This window comes from Crocodylus siamensis, chromosome 9 (genome assembly GCF_052110815.1).
Source record: "Crocodylus siamensis isolate JL-2025a chromosome 9, ASM5211081v1, whole genome shotgun sequence".
Taxonomy (NCBI): domain Eukaryota; kingdom Metazoa; phylum Chordata; order Crocodylia; family Crocodylidae; genus Crocodylus; species Crocodylus siamensis.
Window position 1 is genome coordinate 15,857,632 of NC_143403.1, and position 21,101 is coordinate 15,878,732.

A 21,101-nucleotide genomic window follows, 5' to 3' on the forward strand; every position below is an offset into this window, starting at 1 on the left:
CTGTTTCTGTAATTGTACTTCCCAGTTATGCTTTCCCAGTTGTGTAAAAGTAGAATTGGAGCTCCAGGAGAACTTAAGGCCAGTGTTCACTGAAAGGTTATATGACTTATCTGCCATATTTTGCTATGTTGCAAACTGGCATCAGTGTGTCTGCCAAGTAGTTTGCACTTTACAGAATCTGTCTTGAAAATTCCATGTCTGGGATTCTTAATAAAATTGTTGCTTAACAATTAAATTCATGTAATGTTTCTCAGTGCAAATAATTTAGTATGACATGTCCTATTGTACAACTCTCATAAAGATAACAGCAGGAAAGGGTGAGGTCTGAATGGCGAATGTAGCCCTGGAAATTGACGCGTCTCAAAGCACTGAATGGGCCTAACAGAAATCAAAACCTACTATTTTTAATGTGAGGAAATAGCTTGTTTCCACGTCAACATTGTTCAGTAAGTACCATTCACTGTAGGAGTATTATTATCCTTTCAGTGTTTAGTAGCCAAGCTAGTGACAAACACTTGGATATCTTGTATCTCACAAGATAACCACCCTGTCTCCAATCTCTCAGTTCTAACTATTAAAGGAAATTTACAAAACTCCTTTCATAGATGAACCTACCAACTTCACTTCATAAACCTACTGGATACAAAAAATCATGGACTAAATATAGACATTGGATTTATGGCACATTAACATACTTGCCATCTGATAACCCCACGTAACTTCTCTACATTTTACCAGCTACATTCTGTCACCAGGTCAACATGCCTCTCTCTTTCCCCCATGTCCTCCGCCCATCCTCCCCAACTACCTGTCTCATACCTATTGTCTCACACGGCCTCTGATCCTCCTTGCCATGTATTTGCATTTCCACAGACCTGCATTTTGCAGGGTGCTTGTGCTGAAAGCTTGCAAAGAACCATTTTTCCAATGATTTAGTTGGTCTAAGAAAAGATATCACACTTGCCCAAAGAACCTTGTCTGCTTCTGTCGTTAGACCAACACAGCTATAACCAACAGCCTTAGATATCTTTGCTTTTTAACTTTACAATTCCAATATGTTACTCCAGTGTCATAGCACCTTTCCTTTAGGTGAGTAGTTCTCAACCTTTTTAGACTCGAGACACCTCTGGATAGACTCACAGCACTCCTCAGAAAATGCCAACTCTTAGTTTTTGCTCTTGTTGACTACAGAAAAACAACAGAACCATGTTTTTGTTTGCAATGAACTCAGAAAAACCACAACTATGGATTTTTGTTTGAAATCTCTAAGTGTATCTTGTGAATCGTGTTTGCAAATCTAAGTGTGGGACCCTGTGGCACCCTTTGAATGGATTTCAGGGCACCCTGGTTGAGATTCACAGTTTTAGGTACTCCAGCAGCATAAAGCATTTGAATCTACTCTTTCCAGTTCATAACATATAGGAACTTAAAACTGTTTGTTGGTGCTCATTATAGCAAGTGCTACAATTTGATTCTAATAAGTGCAGATGGCGGCAAATCCTGAACCGCATACTAATGTTTTCAGCCCCTACTAGGATGACTAGTCTGCTCTGTTGAGATTGGTTGACCAAAATGGACAACAATATCAAACACCAGTAACAAGGAATGATTCAGAGAACAAGATAACAGCTGCCATGTATATTAGAAAAATCTCAGAGTATTAGTGTACCTTCTTGTTGCTATTTTTTTCTGGGTCCCTATGCTGAAATAAGACTACGGTTTTATGCGGGGGGTGGGCGGGGGAGGTGAGTTTGTTGAATCATCTCTGTACTTCCCCAAAGCAGTAGCCCTCCTGTTTAAGGAATCCAGGCAAGAAGACAGGTGCAGTGTTTTAGGAGTCGCTAGTACTGAGCATTTCAGACCAAATGTGTGGAATCTGTTCCAAGGCAAAGTACTTCACTATAAAAATGAATGAGGAAAATACATGATTATTTTTATAATAGTGATAGAACTATTTAGTTATATACAAATGACATTATGCTTGAAACAATGGAACCCGCAAAATCAGGTTTTCTGTAAATAGGAACAGGTGTGGGGTCTCTCTATATATTTGCCCACATGCTTCCCTCATTGTCCTGTCTCTTCCTAATAGTGGCTTTACCTTACCAGACTTATCTGGTTTGAGTCGTGTTATCTAAACTAAAAATTTTTAAACTTTCTTTCCCCATTCTCTACAATTACACCCATCCAAGCAATTATGTAGTCAAGTTAGCCTGAATCAGAAAATACTGTATTAGTCCCACAGCAAACAGATTCCAAATTAATAATGTAGAAGATTAGGAAAATCTTCGATGGGATAGAAGATCTTTAGAAATCAAAATAAAATGTGCTTAGTTCTATTTTTTCCAAAGAAAAATGATGGTCTCTTCTCTTCTGCTTAGCTGTCATTGCTATTTCATTATCTTGTAGGTCACTGTGGCATGGTGTCTTAAGCTCACTAAATGGAGTTTTGACATTAAAACTATTCAGGAGCTAGCTTCAAGTTGCTTACAAAACCACTTGGTTGGTTTTGACTGCGAAAGAGAAGTGGAGGAGGTGCTTTTTCCAGTTTACACAAGGGAGATTACAGTTGTGAATATCAGAGTTGGTTGGGGTGAAGTAAGATGCTTCTCTCTTTTTAAGGAAGTATATAATCTAGCTTCTACCATCGTGACTTTCTCTAAGCCTATGGCATGTGGGAAAGTGCTGGATTAGAAATTGCAGTCCCTTGTGCAGCTGACCTTATGTAAGCAGCCCACACCATAGGTTTTTCTGCTGTAGAGTCACGTCTGACATTGGATAACCATGTCCAATCAACTCAGTTCTGTTGAATCCCCATTTTAAAGCATGAACTTCAGTGACAAATAGTTACTACGATACTTTACTTTTTTTTTTTTTTTCTCAAGACAGTATTAGACTGTGCTACGCAGCTGACCAGGATCAGACAAACACATCTCTTAAATAAAGAACAATACACAGCTTAAAACCAGCATGCGTCATGTTGGAGCCTATTCTAAAATGATTTTATATCTAGATCTTAGTAGGTGAGGTCTTTCTTTTACAGTGAAAGGGCAATTTTTAGTTATTTTGCATAGTCTCTTTTCTTGCTAATCAAGTGCACCAAAGTATTGATTTCTATGCAGTAGATAGGATGAAAATATTAACATTCTGTTGTGTATTCTCTGTATATTTCTTCATATTAATAGAACTTTAATTATCCACATCTCTTCTGCAGTATTTAAAATATCCCTCTTGTATTATTAGGCTTTAAATATATTTGGTTGCTTTTCAAAACATGAATTGCCCTTAATGTGTCTTATTTTATATGAAAGTTCAGGACTGGGACTTTGGAAATGAGCACTTTTTCTGTTATTCCAGGCAGTCAGTTCTATGGCTCCAAATCTGCAAATATTGGATTCTGTGTTCTTCTACCAAACTCATTATTGTAGTGTCTTGAGTACTTCCCAGTTGTGCTTTAAGCCAGTGGTTCTCAACCTTTTTTGTACCTGGACCCATTTGTAGACACCAATGGCCAGTCCCAACCCAGTGCCCCTTGCTCCCAATCTGCTGCCCTCCCACCCCTAGGCCCCAACCCCCTAGCATGTGGGGCAAGTGGTGGATGTGTGGGTAGCCCCTCACAGGCTGGAGCTCTGCCAGCCTGCAAGGGAAAAGTCATGGTTTCACACATTTTTCTCCTTTAAAGGAGAATCCATTTTTAAATTTTGTGACCATTTCATATATATATAACTCACTTTTGGGTTGTGGGCCATGGGTTGAGAAATGCTTCTTTAAGCAACATGACTAACACCTGTCGCAGGGTTTGTTCTTTCCCCAAGAGAGGAAATATGTGCAGTGGAGTTTCTTGTTTTAGTAGACCTTATTAAAAAACATAAATTTACCTATATTAGTGTAAAAGCCTAAGAACTACACCTTTTTCCATAAGGTTTATGCTGGTGTTTAACTAGCTGTCTATGAAGTCCTTAAGCACCTCAGTGACATTATATTAATTTCAACATTGTATAATATTGAAACCAGGAAGAATAACTTGTCTACCAAATGGGACTGTTGTTCTTCTTGGTAGGGCACTTATGAACACTGGAAACAGTGTCTTTGTCTGCAGAAGTCTTTGTTTTGCTGTTCTTCATCACTAGTCAGAAGGCAGAGACAAGACAATATTAGTTGGTACCCAGAGCAATTTCTTCTCACAGAAAAATCTCTTCAAACTGGTTTCTATAAAGCTTCTGTTATCTTCGTTATATAAGTGCCTTCATATCTTACCATTTCATAAAGAACTCTTCTCTTTATCTATCCTGAAAAGAAGATGGGGTGGAGCACCCTTCTGTTTTCACTTTTATAAGAGTTAACTTGATAAAAAGGAGTGTACTCTTACTTCAGCTGTTCATACTCATTTGGTTGGTTGAGAAATTCTAGGATAGGATGTTGTCAGGACATTTAGTCCTTCTTGAGAGCATCCCTTTGATGGTCCTGGCTTGTGTTTCTCACTGTGGGTGAACTACTGGATCTTTTGTAAATAGTCCTGGTTATTAATCATGTTACCTCATTTTGTTATCTGTAAGCCCTTTCACTTCAGGGTTCAGAGTGCCAATTAAAGCAAATTATGAACACCCTTCAAAACATTATTTACTGATTTCCCAGTAGTAAAAAGCCTGGAGAACAAAGGATAAACCAGTCCATATGCCTGGGTGGGTCTTGCATGTTAAATTTTGCTTGTCCCCTTTTGCTAAGTGCCTCTCTGCACGGTTGGTTCTATCTGCAGCAGGAAGATACTGTCTTGCTAAAAGCATTTACTGCTTTCCCTGGGTGTCATTTTGCCAGCCAGTCGGTCTTTTCTGGCACCCCATGGGCAGTGTCTGGCCATTTACTCAGCCGCTTCTTCCTTTGCCAGCATCTTTGAGGTTTTAGGATCTCCTTTGATCCCCGGCTTTAGTCATGGAAGGGTAAACCATTCTTAGACTTTCTTGGCCGGGACATCAGCTTCATGAAACTGCACAGATATGAGATGGAAGAAACTTTTAATTTAGGGGAAGTTTTACAGATTTGGTCACACTAACTTGTAATTCCTAGGATTGGTTACAATACCAAGAGGAAATGATCCAACATGGGAGTTGGCTATCTGACCTGATCTGCTGAAGTGGAATTCCCCTATCTTTGACAATAAAAAGAAAGTCTAATGAAAATGTGTCATAGATTTGAAGACTCAGCAGTGAGCTAAATCTGTTTTTTTTCCAGCTTATGGTGACTTAACTTTCAGGAAATGCCATAAAAAAGATGCGTCTTGGAAGCCACATAAAAAGTGATACTGGCTAGATGATTTAATTAGTTTCTAGTATGAGAAATAAGTGTCCTTTTAAAAATAAAAAATAAAAACAAAGCAAGGCACTGTAAGGATTAGTGTCATGCCGACTGTGTCAGACTTCCTCGGTTGAGAGAGTTTAATGTGCTGTTGCATGGGAGGCACTTGTAGGTATTCAAACTAGTAGCTGATTAGTAGAGTTGAAGACTTGAAAAGGCTATCTTTTGATCATTAAAATCTGCTACTGATGGTGATGCATCTAAAGGAAAGAATCCACCTTGGCTTGGAGTCCAGGCCAAAGTAATCTTTTTATTTGTAAATTGGGCACTTTCTAAATTAGTGATATCCAAAATCAAATCCTACACAGTACCCGTATCTACTCAATGTTAAATCTCGTTTCTTAGGCCAAGGTTTTAAGTAAATGTGCAGACTAGATGCTTTATAGCTGGCTTGTCCAACATGTGGCCCGCCAAGCCATTTTCTGAGGCCCGAGGTGCTGCAATGGGAAACAAAAGTAAACACTGTTTACTTTCGTTCCCATCCCTTGTCCCTCCCCCAGCCCCTCAGTAAGTGACCGGGGAACATGGACTATGAGGCAGTTGGCTACCCAGTGACTGCTGACCCTCTCCCCAGGGGGAGCAGGGCCCTTCTCAGCTCCCCCAACCACAGCTATGGAGGCCAGGGCGGGTAAGCTCGCACCAGGCAGGTCCCAGGGCTTGGGCCAAGGCACTGCCCGCCCCCTCCCCCCCTCCCCCCGGCTCCTTTAAGCCCCATGCTGCATTGGCAGGGCGGGGCGGGGCAGGGCAGGGATGAGCTCTCAAGCGTGACGCACAACTGCCCAGCTGTCAGTGGGGCTGCGTTCCCCGGGCGGGATGCTGAGGAGCCCGTGCAGGGGTGCCACACGTGTGCATGCACTTGTGAGGAGGAAGCACAAGGTCACACTTGCACCTTCTTCCTTCTCCTTCTCCTCCTCCTCCTCCTCCTCCTCCATGGGAGCCAAGGGCAAGTAGGGAGGCAGGCTGCGCGTGCACGGCTGCATGTGAAGATTGGGCTCCTCGTCCCCGATGGAGCCAGGCAGCATCCTGAGGCACTGCTTCTCCTCCTCCACCTCGCTGCTGCTGCTGGATGGTTGCTCCTCCACGGCTTCCTCTGCCTGGTGCTGTGCGCCCAGGTGTCCCAGGGCAAGCCTGCATTATGCTGCTTTCATTCATTGAGAAGTGAGTAGAAGCCAAAGTGTTTATTTTAGTCAAGTGTTTGGTATCATTTCATTGTTGCTTTTATATTGTTTTTATTTTGGATTTTAAACCGCATTTCTAGACCCATTTCATTGTCACTTCCTGCAGCTTCATTGGTGTCAAAGGTCACGTGACATCACTTCCTGATGTGATACCGCTTTCTGTGAGGTCTTTGAATATGGCTCGCCAACCCACTGGGTGATAAAAAGTTCATGATCTGGCCCTACTTTAAAAAAGGTTGGACACCCCTGCTTTGTAGGCATAGCAGTTTGTCTCAAACTTGTGTAAAAATGTGCCTTCAGAGTACAGATAAAGAAAAGAATTGGGGCAGCAAGAGGGGACTAGGAAAACAAGAAGCTGATTATGTGCTTCTTATGTGCTATTGAAACGGCATGGGGACAGTTCAGATGAGTTTTGAGGGTTTTGTTGTATTGGCAATGTTGCTAGCTGGTCGTCTGAAAGGATTTTGGTGAAAAACGGCATCCCCATATGCAGACTTTCTTCAGTTATGCTTGAAAATATAACTCGGATGTGTCAGAACAACCCACTGCTGCTAAAAATAAAAATAAAAATCTTGTCCTGATGGGTAACCTCTTGAGTTCATTGTATCCAGAGTTCTAACGGGAATTTCAGTTTTGTCTGGGCAAAGGGAAGGGAGTAGTTTTTAAAAACAACTTGAAGCCTAGCGAAGTGGTTCACACCTTATCATTCAGTACAACATGTTTGATGTAAATGATGCTGCAGAGCTTGGTAACTGTAGGTTTTCCTTCCTTTTCTGTAGATTTTGAATATGCTCTGGAAGACTAAATAATTTTTTTTAACTGACACTTGGAGTAGCCCTCAGTAATCAATGCCCTTCCAGATTTTTATTCAGACCTGTAGTGCTGCTGCTGTTTGTTTTCAGGGGATATGGCTAATCCTCCTTTCCTCTTAAAAAAAAAAAAAAAAAAAATAGTTGAAACAATGTATTTGTGCCCATTCACAAAATTTCATTCTGAAGTTGCGTATTGGTATAGTTAGTAAATAATTTGTTAGTGAACAAGGTAACATAAATCTAAAAGTCTGTTGTCACAAACAACAATCCTATTGAACAATTAAAATATTGCATCTAATTCATCTGGTCACCTTAGTTGCCTGTTTAATACACCTGTAGCCAAATAGTACCTTGCTAATGAGGTTCTTCTCAATAATGTATCAGGCTAGTTTAATATTGCTACCTTTATGAGATGCAGCACTTTTTTTTACTGGAGAAGGGAAGGGAGGCAGAATAACTTGCAATGAGATATCATTGGGAACAGACTATAGAAAAACTGCTATCAAGAGTTCAAGACTAGCTGCACATTGGTCTGTGTTTTTAGCTAAAAATCATACTGACAGGATTGTTACATGAGTCATGGGTCAGCTTTGAAGTATATGAGCATACTTTGTAATCTACACTGGTATATGTTGTCTTTTAATTTTGGTGTCCTGATCCCCAAGTCTGTTTGAAAATCTACTACATGGAGAGTCATTTTAATCAGCAAGATTATAACACCTATTGGAAAGCAATCCAGAGGGGAAAAACAGTATATGAGCCACTTGCAGCCAAAGCAGCACTTTGATCTCAGGCTCTTAAATAGTCTGCTATCCTCTAAGACTTAAAGCCAGCAAATTCATCATTTTTGAGCTACAGGAGGCATTTCTAAAGCCACAAAGATTGTGAACAGTTGACTTCAAACTGCTGTCAGTGCTAAAATACGGGAGGAAAGGCAGTAAGCTACATTTTGGCCTTTAAGCAGCCTGGATAGGGCTCTAGCTAGGATTTGGAGACTGAAGTTTTCTGTCTTGCTCTGTCACTGCTCTGCTGTGCTAACTTAGGTAAGTCATTTTCTCATGAATTAGGGGGCCATTGAACCCAACAGGCATTCACCTTTTGTGGGGGGGCAGGGAAGGGGCTCAGAGCCTTCCTGTGTTGGCCCAGGCCAGCAGGCAGGGGTGCTTCAGGAGGCTGCCAGACCATCCCTTTCCTCAAGCCCTGCCGCCACGCAGCTGGCAAATGTCAGCAGTGGATAGAGTGGGGGAAGGGAATGGAGCCCCCTGGCTGCACAGTCCCCCCGAATTACCCCAACTGGGATCGTGTGTGTGTTTGGGGGGGAAGGGGAACTGGGCCAGGGCTGCATGGTATGGAAGGGGCTTCCATCCCTTCCACCCTCTGCAGAAGTATCTTTACAGTGGCAGACTTGTGGCTGCCTTGCCCGGAGTTGGAGGGGGGAACAGAGACCTCCTGCCTCCTGGGCCCAGCCTGGGTCGCCCACAAGGCCCCAGCAGGGATAGCCTGGCCAGGCCCATGAAGTGGGGGAGGGGGGGCTTCATTTTCCCTCTCACCCCACCCCAGCTCCAGGTGCAGTAGCCACAAGGCTGCTGCTGGAAAGACACTTGTGGGGGGTGAGGGAGGATCTCCCCCTGTGTTGCAGGCCTGGCCCTATCCCCCAAAGACCCCAGCACTGATAGCTTGGGGAGGCACATGTGGCAAGGGGGGCTCATTCTCCCCATCTCTTCTGGCTGCGCAGGGTGGAGACGGGTTTTCTGTTTCCTCTCTGACAGTCCTGGGAGAGGGGCTGCTCTTTGCAAGCACCTGCCTAGCCCTGCAAAGCCTCATGGGATGCTGGCAAAATCGCCCAAAATTAGCCCTAGGAAAAGCCCTAGAGCACTCCTGTTTGATACTACATCAGATGAGGGTTAAATTTTTGCATGATCCACCATTTTAGAAGTATTCTGCAGCTGTGAATGTTTGTTGTGTTACAGCTAGAGTGCTTTCAGGGGACTCTGCAAAAAATGTAACTGCTGTACACACCCTGGGTTTCTGTTTCCACTTCCATGTTTTGGCTGTCCTTTTCCATGTAGAATATATGCTCTTTAGAGATGAGATTATCTCTTACTGTGTGTCTGTTCAGTCATGCTTAGTGCAGTTGGGTCCTGATTCCAGGTGTGGTGTCTAGGTCCTACTGACCTACAATAATTACAAAAAAAAAAAAGTTTTAGTTATAGTCCCAAGTGTAGCACTTTTAAAATATACCATATATCTCAGGGATATCCTTATTCCTCTCTTAAGTAAGCATAGTTTTTAGTATACAATTAAAATAGATTATACGATTAATTTTTCCCTGTTTTTCAAAGTAGTTAAATTTTAAGGTCTGTTTCTGAAAAAATGCAAAAATCAATCTTTTGCATCCAGATAGGCATGTCATGCCTCACACTGAAGAGATGCAATAATAGTTGCTCAAAGTTTCTTAAATATTCATTACTCCCAACAAAACTTCCACAATGGCATAATGAAATATATATGTAGTGCTTCTAGATGTGCACAGTCTCATTCAGAGGGCAGACTTCATTGGAAATAAAAATTGCTCTATTTATTGATAGAAATTTTGTCATCAGGAAGAGACTTGTTCTAAAACTAAACAACCTTAGGGTCAACTTTTTTACTTTGCAGTGTCTGCTTTGTTAATCTTTTAAAAATTTTCCTTAAATTGGTTTTTAAATGACTATGTTGAAAGAAAGTAGACCTACAAGTTATTGACTCTGAATTATTCCCTTTAATTGGTTTTACAGTTGTATCTTCTGAAGTGTTGCTCTTTCCCCCCCTCCTCTATATGTCAGTACCAAAGAGCTTCAGTTTTCCTTCAGGCATCTCCAGGCTAAGTAGAAGTGACAGGTGTCATTTTATTTTTGTTGCATAGTCATGATTGCTCATATCAGATGTGCTACCTTACCATCTGCCTAGGAAAAGACATAAGCATTTAGATTCAGTTCATTCTTCTATAATGAGGCCAAGTATGTAAACTTGCAAGAGTGTAAGCATATCCCAAAGCTGACTTGATACCTTTTTTAACTGATTATGAAGAATCTAATGAACATTTAATGGCATTCTAACTGCCTCTGCTTATCTTCTACCTCATAGCAAAGTAGCAACTAAGTGCACTTTTTTGTAAAAGGTTCCTGCTTATGACTTGGATTTTTTGTTTTATTCAGGAAGAAAAGTCTGTTTAAAAATGTTAAAATAGATAAAATAGAATCATCAAATTTTCCCAATTTTAGAGGAGATCTGCTAGAGAGAAGGGGCTTCACCCCCCTCCACCCAAAATCATGTAACTGCATTCTCTTCATTTTTTCCTTAACCTTCTTCATGCATTGCGTCTGTCAAACTACCCAAAATTGCTGTCAGTGGAGCAGTGGTTAGGCAGGTGGTCACCCAGAACTATTGTTATGCAAAGCCGTGTTTGTTTTACTGTTACCTTGTTTGTTAACCCACTTGTTTGTGTTGCTGTAGACCAAGATGGTCAGTTTTCTGTAGAAAGGACTCTTTGTGCTAAGTGGTGAACTACCATTAAAGGACCTTGATCTGCTGATTAGAACTATTGTGCTCCAAATGTGTATTACCCTGGGGGATCTGTCTGTCTGCAGTCACTATTGTTATGAAAGCTCATGAAGACATTCTTGAGCTAGCTTTTAAACTAGTCAGTGTGAGTACTTCTTGCAGTCCAGGTAGCAGGAAACTCAGCAAAAACCCATCGAAGAAGCTGGGAAAATGCTTAGCTGCCCCCTGAACTGTGCATTGGTGCAGTTACATTGCTACCAGCACCCAAAGCGGCAAATTTAAAGCTGGCTCAAATGGTGTATGTGAGAAGCAGCAACTACTGTTGAAACATGCCCTTCAAGAAGACAGTAGCTGAATGTGCTGAAAAGGAAAACTCTGATTTTAAGACTAGCTAGGAAGGAATATGTTCACATAACTCCTCGCAAGCCAATAACAGGAAACCATACAGAGGAAACAGTCTCTACAAACCTTGTCAGTTTGGGAGGCAAGGGCGGGTGACAACAGGGCATCTCCAACAGGCGTGTTACACCCAGCTGTCCAAACATGATGCTAGTTTCCTCCCCATAAGATTATTCAGCCAGAGATACAGAGTGGAATTTTGTCTTCCTGGTGACTTGATAAAGGAGCAGGAATAGCATAACAAGTGCCAGAGGTGTATTTCTCAGGAATTAAATGTTTGCAGGGATGGATGCTGTGGCTTCCAAGAAAGGAGGCAAAGGAAGGCAGAGGACATTTATTTTATTTTTTTTAAATTTGGGGGGCATTAAGGTGGTCCCTGCTTTCTGGTAAGTCTCAGGAATATTCCCTTTGTAGTATCTTGCAAGAGAATTTAGTGTTGAAATATGAGAGTCAGGAGGAGTAAGCTTAGAAAAAGAGATGCTGGAACCTACTTGAATAGCTGTGAACCTGAGTGGCTACCCAGCATGGATAGGTTGTGCAGCAGCATACCTCTATGTTTGTGTGTTGTCCCTGCAGGTAGATTGTGCAACAAGTACTATCATTATCGTACTGCATTCTATACCCTCTGGTCTCCTGACCTCGCTCAAGGGTGTTTATCCAGGTCTTGACAGCGGTAATTATATCCCGCAAGAAATAGAAGTCCGGTGTGCTTTTCCTTTTCAGAAGAAAAATTCTGAAGAGTGAATTCTTATAAGGAAGTATGTATGGCCCCTCTAATTACACTCTAGTCCAGCAAGATGGAATAGTGCAGCAATCTTCTCCGAGTGACATTCTCCCAATGTTTTACTTAAACGGTCAAAAACATTTCTGAGCAATTACTGAAGGCAAGATCTAGATTTTAAAACACATGAGAAAATAAAGGCTCAGTGAAGCAGACTTTGACTTAAGTGCCAGGTTTAGAATTTTATTTTTATTGTCTAAGATAGTATAAAAGTGATATTGTAGCTGTGGTGGTCCAGATGTTATTCAGAATGTCTTGCATTTGAAAGCTTGTCTGGCTTTATTCCAACTCCCATAGTTGATCCAATAAAAGATATTGCATTAAGAAGTCCTTGCCTTTTGCATCTTTCTTGTCTAACATTGTGGGATCCTACCCTTTTGATTGTTTATTTTCACTGTTATTTCAAAGGAGGGAAGATTTCAACCTCTCATTGATGTCCTTTGAAATTCAACAAGCTTGAAATTCCTCATGAGCCCTGGCTTTACCCTTCACCACAACCCCCTCTGGAAATATCGCCCTTGGTATTTGCTATGGATGGAACTATTTGCATTGCCAGTTTTCCTCCTCTATTTCCTGCATTTTTCATTTAAAAAAAACAAAACAAAAAAACTTTCTTGTTTTGTAATCAATAAAACTGGTGTTTTTGTCCTCACTGCTTGCTTAATATATCTTTATTATTATTAAAGACAGACACACTGCACTTGTAGAGGTCAGACATACTACAAAAGGTTTAATTTTATACTTGGTACAAAGAGGGGAAATGATTGAACTGGAATGGAATGTCAAAAGTAGACTGGTTGCAGTAAAAAAAATAAAAAATCACCACTGCTAGTTCTGCTAAAGTAGATAGTTGAATGTGTATGACTGTTAGTGTGACTACAGAATCTTGCCAGTAAGATGATTGTGTCTGAATATTTTTATTCAAAAAGAATGTAACTGAAAATGAGCCAGATAATTTCTTGTGCTTGAAGACACGATGCCTTTTGTCTATTATATGTAAATGCAATGCTGTATTTCTTAACTGCTAGAGTTCAGTTTTGACCAGCTATTTTTAACAAATGAAAAAGTAAAGTACAGAAAACAATTTATGTTTGTATTTTATCACTTTCTCTGTGACAAAATACTGCAATAAGTTGCATTGCAAGGGAAGTATATCCATAGTGGTATTTGCAACAAGTAAATTTAGTCGTATTCCAAACACAAAAAGGTAACAGTTTACATTTTAACTTTATCTTGTATTTCAAATTAAATTTTTTTTTTTAATTATTTATATTCCTGTAACATCTTGAAACCTCACGTGAGGCTGGCGCTCTTTTGTCTTCAGCACTGGGTACAGATACAATAGGGACAGTCCCTTCCCTGAACAGGAGACAGTCTCAGTAGAAACGGTGTGGAGGGAACATGACTGGTCCACAGGTCTTGTTGTCAGTCAAGGGCAGAGTAGAGAACAGAACTCTTAAACCTTCTGAATCCTAGTCGAGTGCATTATTCACTGGTCCATGCTATCTGAAGCCTATTCAGATGTTTCCACAGTATCTTTTAAAATATTTGTTGCCATAATGCCTTGCAAGCCTGTGTACTTTTGTAAGCCAATTTGGCATATTCTTTTCTTCTTCCTTTCCCCATCTTCTCCAAGTTCCCCTTTGGTACCACAGTTCTGATAGCAGGGGCAGAGCAAAAACTGTTAGAAGTATGTGATCCTGATTTTTATTCTATCCAGCCATGTCTACATGAGACGCTGACTGTGCGGTCATTGTATAAACAAGTACTAAGTGACTGTGCAGTAACCGAACTTACTGCGCATTAGCATCATTGAATGCCTTTTAGGGGATGCTGACTGCGCAGTAGTAACAAGCTACTGCGCAGTCAGCATCCCCTAAAAACATTCGACAATGCTACTGCGCAGCTTGTTACTACTGTGCAGTAGCGTCACGTTTCCTGCCATGTGACACTACAGCTCAGTAGTAACAAGCTAATGTACAGTCAGTGTCTCATGTTGATGTGGCCTCCTCGTGCTAATGCTGTGCGTATTTATTAGCTACTGTGTTGGGAAGAATGAAGGGTCAAAAGTAGACTGGTTGCAGTAGAGATTCACAAAGGCAAGAGACAGCCTTTTGTAGTAGGTCTAAGTTTGCATCTTTTACTACTTGTATTTGCAGGGGGTAAGCAGTATAGAGACAAGCCCCTCAGCCCATTTGTTTGGGGTTTGTGGGGGTTTGGAAGTAGGGAGCAAGTGCTTGGCTTTGCTTTTTAGCAGTCATTCTCTTGCTTTTTCTTCTCCCAGCTGCTGTCCAAACAGTAAATATTACACGAGTCATTTTTGTGAAATATTTTAGAGTTAAAATGTTTGTCAACTAAGGCCTCATAACAGATGATGATGCAAGAGACTGAGATGCAAGTCTCTGCAGGTTCTCTAGGTGTATCTGTTCCTGAGCATTCAAGATTACTCGGGCAAACGAATAATATTCGCTCTCTCAAATGTCAAAAGGTTTTGATGTTTATTGCTGATTTAACGTTCTGCTTTAACGTTCTGCTTGGATGATGTAAACTTGTTGAACTTCTTAATATTGCCGTGAACTTAGTGTACACTCACTAATTAGTGACTGGCTGTACTGGTTTAAGTGTAAAATAGTCCCATTTTTTGTGTGAAGCTACAACACATTTTATCACATTGTATGTATGTTGATTTTTACACTTGATATGGCTTAGCATATCAGTCAGCTTAGATTTTCATTCTTGAAACAACCATAATGTGAAGATGTAATTCAGGACAGTTCATCCATATTGAGCAGAAATCTGACCCCTCCCAAAAAGAAAAAGCTGCATTTTCTTTTGTAATGTGTCCTAATACATTTAAAAAAAAAATTAAAAATTCTGTAGTGACATTTAACATTATTTTAAATACCTAGCTAAATATTGCTTGATTTGTGAAGCATTATAAATTGATTCTCATTGATCCAGCTAAGTTGTTAAGAAACTCTCTCATTTAACTCACCTCAGGGCTTGCTTCTGAAAAAAAGATGCACAGACATTGACCCAAACTCACTGCGAGGTTTGTTTTTTTTCTCCAGGTTCTTGGTCGATGTTTCTTGACAGTGATGCAGGTTCACTTCCAGTTCTTGTCCCAAGCCTTGCAGAAGGTCCAGCCAGTAGCACACTCTTGTTTTGCTGAAGCTGTTTCCCAAGAAAGAAAGAATGCGAGTGGGGCTGGGACCTCCAATTTGAGCCCTACAACTGAGCTAGAGGATGCAGTACGATCATGGAGAGGAGCAGCAGAGGTATGGGCATCTTTCATTAGTGATGCTGCTTCAACTTCATATTAGTAACGTGCAACATTGGGATTAGTTGACCTAATAAGGAAAAACTTTCTTAATATTTATTTTGATGGAACACTAAACATGACAGCCAGCCATATTAAAAAATTAAAACCAGTTTTGGTACAGTTGCCTAAACTTGAGCTGCTTTTTGTGGTGTTTCAACTGCATATTCTTACCATATTTTCTTGAATACAACATACCCCCAAATAAAACATGCCCCTTTATTTTTGGAAGTCAGGATATGTAAAGGGGGTGGGGGGAGGAGATGGTTCCAGAGTCATGGCAGAATGTCACTTTGGTCCTCGTAGGAACAGACTGTCCAGGAAGCGTGGGCCCAGAAAATTCCTAGTGCTAGCCGCTTCATCCAGACCATCTCCTGGGATGTCATGCATCATGGGGGCTCTGTCACATAAAGTTAGGGTCCAGGGCCTTGAAACTGTTAGTTCTTTACAGTAAGTAATTTTTTATATAAATTCTTGTAAATAAGTGGTGTTCCCCCATCCCAAGCCCTATCAGGAAAATACCAGCAGCTCACTTGTGCTTTAGGCAAAAGCTACTGCGCTCAGTCAATAGCTGTGGCTGCAAGAGAGTTAACACAGGACAAGTTGTCATCTTGGCAACTGCACGGCATGCACAATGTCTATAGGGTGGTTTCTTATCCAGTGAAGAAAACAGCTTTTCTATTTAAAACATGGACCCCAATTTTGGAGAGGGCTGATTTTAGGGGAAAGGTGCAAGTTGTATGTGGAAAATATGGTATTTAAAGATGTCTCTTCTCTTTAGTATGGCTGCATGAAAGACATCCACAAACAAGGGAAATAGTCTGTAATGAAGCAGAGGAATTAACTGTATACAAAGATGGACAAAGAAAACTGGAAAAAAAAGAGAGAAATTGCTATAATGTTTTAGTTAGGGAAGACGTAGTTCTTTATTTATTTTTTAAGTGTTCAGAGAAATTATTTAAGGAAATACAGTATGTAGAGTCAACATATTGTTTTGTATCTTAGTTTTTGGTCATGACAGTTCTTGTCGAAAAGCTGCAATACTCAATATTGTTTGAATTACAGACTCTCAGAGGCTAAGCATATTACTTATCTGTAGATTTATACCTTAAAAACATGTACGCTCTATAAAATCTATATCATCTCTGCAAGGAAAAATACATTCAAGGGAGGATAGTTTAACAAGCCTTAATATACCTGCATTGTTTGTTCTTCTTCCTGGAGGTTATTTCAAATGTATAAATAGCTCTTTAGATCAAAAATGACTGAGACTCTGAATATGTAGTTTCCTTAAAATTAAAGTAATGTGTGTATGTGTGCTTTTGAAGTCGAATTTAGCAGCCCACACAGACATGTTAGTCATCCTGACTGGAAATCCTGTCAGGATTTCCATTTATCAAGTAAAATCTGCAAGGTATAGGACAGCAAACATGTTTCCTGTGGAACCGTGAATCTAGAGCAAGGACTTGCAATTGCTACTTCAGTTGATTTTATCTTTCGTTGGAGTAAAGCAGGAATTTAAGTTCCTACCTATATTTTTGGAGTATTGTTAAATTTTATGCTGTAGTTTTGTCAGTTTTAAAAATTATGTTAAACACTGATGTTCTGACAAGAAGTTTTGTCTGTGTTGAGCATAAATTAATCTTATACTTCATGAAGTTCAATCTGTAAAGCTCTTAGTTTCTAGGAAGTTGCTACATAGACATTTTTCTTTGGATAGATAGGTCTTTAATGGCACAATTAATACGGTTAAAGTTAGGTATGTATTTTGGCATCTTGACCCACTTAAGCCATTTCTTTGAAAAAACGTATAACTGTTTGTGAATGCAGATTCATATATAAGGAAAATTAAGTCTGTTGAGTATACAGAAGTAGAAAATAAGAGAACATAAGTTCTCTCCTGTTACATAGCTACAGCAAAACAATTTAATCTATTTCTATCTTAAATCACCTGTCTCAGTAATTGCAAGGCTTTAAGGTATTCTGTGAGCATCTAAGCTCTTTAAATAACCAAGAATTGAATTTGGAGTATGCGGCACTCCTTCTGTTACGTTGTTTGGGCTGCATATTTGTCATGGCCAAGGCATCTGTTAAAAACAACACAAAACAAAACTAACTCGCAGCTCTCATAAATCATGGTTTTGTCACCTAGGACAACTTACTTCAGACAAGACTCCTCCCATGAACTTTTAAGAAATTGGCACTGTATAGTATGTTTAGTATTGCAGGGGGTACACTTCAGAAACTTAAAGAAAGGGATATTTGAATTTATAATGTTCTTTGACAAAAAATTTACTAAGTAACTCTTACTCAGCTAGGATGGCCTTGCATTTTTGTATGGATTTTTCCAAGTTCTGCCCTGATAATCTCCCTCAATCATACATGGTGTCTTTTCTGTGTATATATCCATGTATATGGGCTGGTGAGATTAGTCCTGGTTGTGCAGCGAGAGCACAGCCATCCTTCCAATTGAAATTATGGGTGCCTGTAGATGTGCGGGGACACTGCTTCAACACACTGTAATTATAGAGCATCAGAGCAGACTCGAACAGAGTCTGCTGGAGCACGCTAATTAGCATGCTCCACAGCCTTTGCGTATCATGTATTGGCATCCCCGCACTTCAAAATGGTAACGGGCACCTTAACTAAAGCCTGTTCAGTGAGGTTTAGTTAAGGCACCCCTGTTACCATTTTGAAACGCGGGGTTGCAGATGCACAAGATGCTGAGGGCGCTTTAATTAGAGCAGCTTTCAGAGCACTTTAATTAAAGTGCCCCCCACCTTGAAACATGTAAAGGTGACCTACGCACTCAGCCTCCCCCTCCCCCACTCTTACTCCCATTCAGTAATAACCAACCCACTGTGGCCTAGATAGCAGGATTCTTAATCCACTAAAGTATTGAGAAATTGAGATGTGAAAAAGCATTGACTTGTGCTGCTAGCAGTCACTTTTTCACTATCTGAGGTATACACATGTATGTTATATGAAGTGTGATATTTTCTTTTAGAGTAACAAAAAGGTTTAAATATTTGCACCAATTATTCTGTTCCAGGTTCTTTTCACTTTTTTATTTCAGTTACATGTGTACTAGATCCATCATCATGTTGGACCAAAATTATTTGAGTATTTCTGTTTGTGTCTTATGTTAAAGGCCACATCTCGGCTGCGAGAGAGAGGCGGTGATGGGTGTTTGGCTGGAATTGAGGTTCAGCAGCTCTTCTGCTCACAAAGTGTGGCAATCCCTGAACAGCAACTGAAAGAACTGAACATGAAAATTGACAGTGCTTTGCAGGTTCATTTCTTTGATGCTTTAATATTTTTTGCATATGTCTATTCCAGTCAGATTGGGGGATGAAACATGGAGTGCAGTCAGCTGGAAAAATACTGGGGACTTCTGTAGTCTTATGAGAATCTTGTAAAATTTTAAGATTCTATAGAAGATCCCACAGTGTATGTAACATGGCTGTGTAAATTCATAAGTATGCTTTTGCATCATTGATTATTGGCTGACTTGCATCTTTAAATCTTTTTAACATCAGGCTTACAAAATTGCTTTGGAGAGTTTAGGCCATTGTGAATATGCAATGAAGGCTGGCTTTCACTTAAATCCAAAAGCTATTGAAGCAAGTTTGCAGGTAAGATCCATATCTTTCCCTTCCCTATTTAAAAATGAATGGTAAAGAACGATGCTTTTTTATAAAACTTTTATTTACTCTTTTACTCTCTACTCTCTTTATTTACTGTCCTTTTTTATTCCTTGATCTCCATTTTGTCTTCAAGGGCTGTTGTAGTGAAGCTGAAGCACAGCAAACAGGAAGGAGACAAACCCCACCTCAGCCAATTCAGTGTGAACTCCCAACTGTACCTGTTCAGATAGGATCCCACTTTCTGAAAGGCATATCCTTTAATGAGTCTGCAGCAGAGAACCTGAAGCTGAAAACGGTAATGGCTCAAAGTCAAACCATCTTTTAAATTTTTAATTAAGAATCAAGTAAATAGAGAAGTTTGACATAACACTTGTGTTTAAAAATGCACATTTTTCAGAGGAGTATAGCAAGGCTCATGTTAATATATTTTTATAAACAATTTGTACCAAAAGAATTCAAAATGGACTTTTAGAAGTGATACAAGAGTCAACTTAGTAGAGTATAGAGTGCCATTCACAGGTGAGCTGTCAGGCTTTTGTCAGTGTTTTCTTTCTCCCCCCACTCCCCAAGTAAGCGAATTTCCTCCTCCTGGAAGAATTAAAATTAATTGCATTTGAATTATTATATTTTAGTTCAGTGGTTGCTGTGCAGTATTCTTCTTAATATGTTGATTAAACCATTTCCCATGGGCAGAAACTGGTGAGCGCTTTGTGGTGGTAGAAAATAATTTTGTTTTGATTATTTCAGCTTTTCCATTTGTTTATACAAATTGTTTACAGGTGGCAAGTGCAATAATTAAGGCTGGGAAATCTCTTGTATGTTAAATATGACTTTTTTGTACCCTAAACATTTTTACATATATTGTAAAATATATGCATATTAGCCTGTTTTGAGTAATGCATGTAACTGGTTTTTGTGACTTGCAGCATACAATGCTTCAACTGATTAAAGAGGCTGGTTGCCATAACGGACTTACACCTCATGATGACTCTCCTGTTACTGAAGTACTAAATCAGGTTTGCCCTTCTACTTGGCGGGGAGCCTGCAAAACTGCTGTGCAGCTATTATTTGGCCAAGCTGGACTGGTAAGTGACTATGGCTGGTGGAGGATAGATAAGCAATAAAAGGATTATTTTAAAAAACTACTTTTGGACCAGAATACCTCTTCTTCTGTTGGAGTAAAACTGAAATCATTTCTACTGGTGTGCAGGGTGATGAGCATCCTAAGGCCCCACAGGAGATAGAGTTGAGGCTTTTCTGCTGTTTGTAGGTGTGGAGCTATTGTTCTCAGCTCTAGAGTTCATAGTCATAAAATAAGTGTACAGCACCATATACACTGCGTATTATAACGTTGTAGTTTTGCTAACTTGGCTAGTAGTTTCACTATCCGGCCTCTTATAAAAGCCATACTAACTTTCTTCCAGATATTAAAATATTTTGGAAGTTGGGTTGCAGTTTCTTTGAGCTCTGCCATTTCCATTGTTGCCGAGAATTTGGTTTTGCTAATGAGCAGCATGGCTCCTTGAAGATCATAGATTCAGAATTACTAATTGTGATTGAAAACTCAAAGGGAAGATACAGTGTAATGCAGTATATTTTGAACACTGTGGCCAGTTGCTTATGTGAAGGAAAACACTACAAGCTTTAAAACTAAATCAGAAGTTTCAGTCTGTACAGTATGATGCCGATAAGAAACATTTACGTAATAAAATTGGAAGACTGAAAAATACTGCTAACGATAGCAGAACTACATTTCAAAATTGACAGCTTTGAATTTGCTACCCTTTATGCATACTTGAATGGGAGCTGGATTTTCTGGTTGATAGTCATCTAAAGTCAGTTCTTTTAAGTAGCAGTAAAATAGCATATCTAACTGAGACTACAGTGGTTATATGACAGGTAAATCTTCACTTTTAAAAGATGCATTTATTTTGCCTTGATTTCCAAACAGCATATAAAAGTACTTGTTTTAAACTACTTGTTTCTTCTTAAGTGAATATGCCTCTATGGTAACATAACTAATCACTGCAGCCTTTCTATTTAACAAAATATGCTCCTATTTACTCGGGA

General features: G+C 39.9%; 1 protein-coding gene across 2 annotated transcripts in view; it reads left to right on the plus strand.

Annotated features, from left to right (window-relative positions):
* GARRE1 (granule associated Rac and RHOG effector 1) overlaps positions 1 to 21,101 on the plus strand; it is a 105,159-nt gene that overhangs the window by 58,159 nt on the left and 25,899 nt on the right. For both annotated transcript variants that reach the window (XM_090063030.1, XM_090063032.1), the window contains exons 3-7: positions 15,137 to 15,343; positions 18,536 to 18,676; positions 18,924 to 19,019; positions 19,165 to 19,326; positions 19,958 to 20,116. In XM_090063030.1, the coding sequence (XP_089919156.1) occupies positions 15,137 to 15,343; positions 18,536 to 18,676; positions 18,924 to 19,019; positions 19,165 to 19,326; positions 19,958 to 20,116 (765 nt within the window). The remainder of the gene's footprint in view (positions 1 to 15,136; positions 15,344 to 18,535; positions 18,677 to 18,923; positions 19,020 to 19,164; positions 19,327 to 19,957; positions 20,117 to 21,101) is intronic.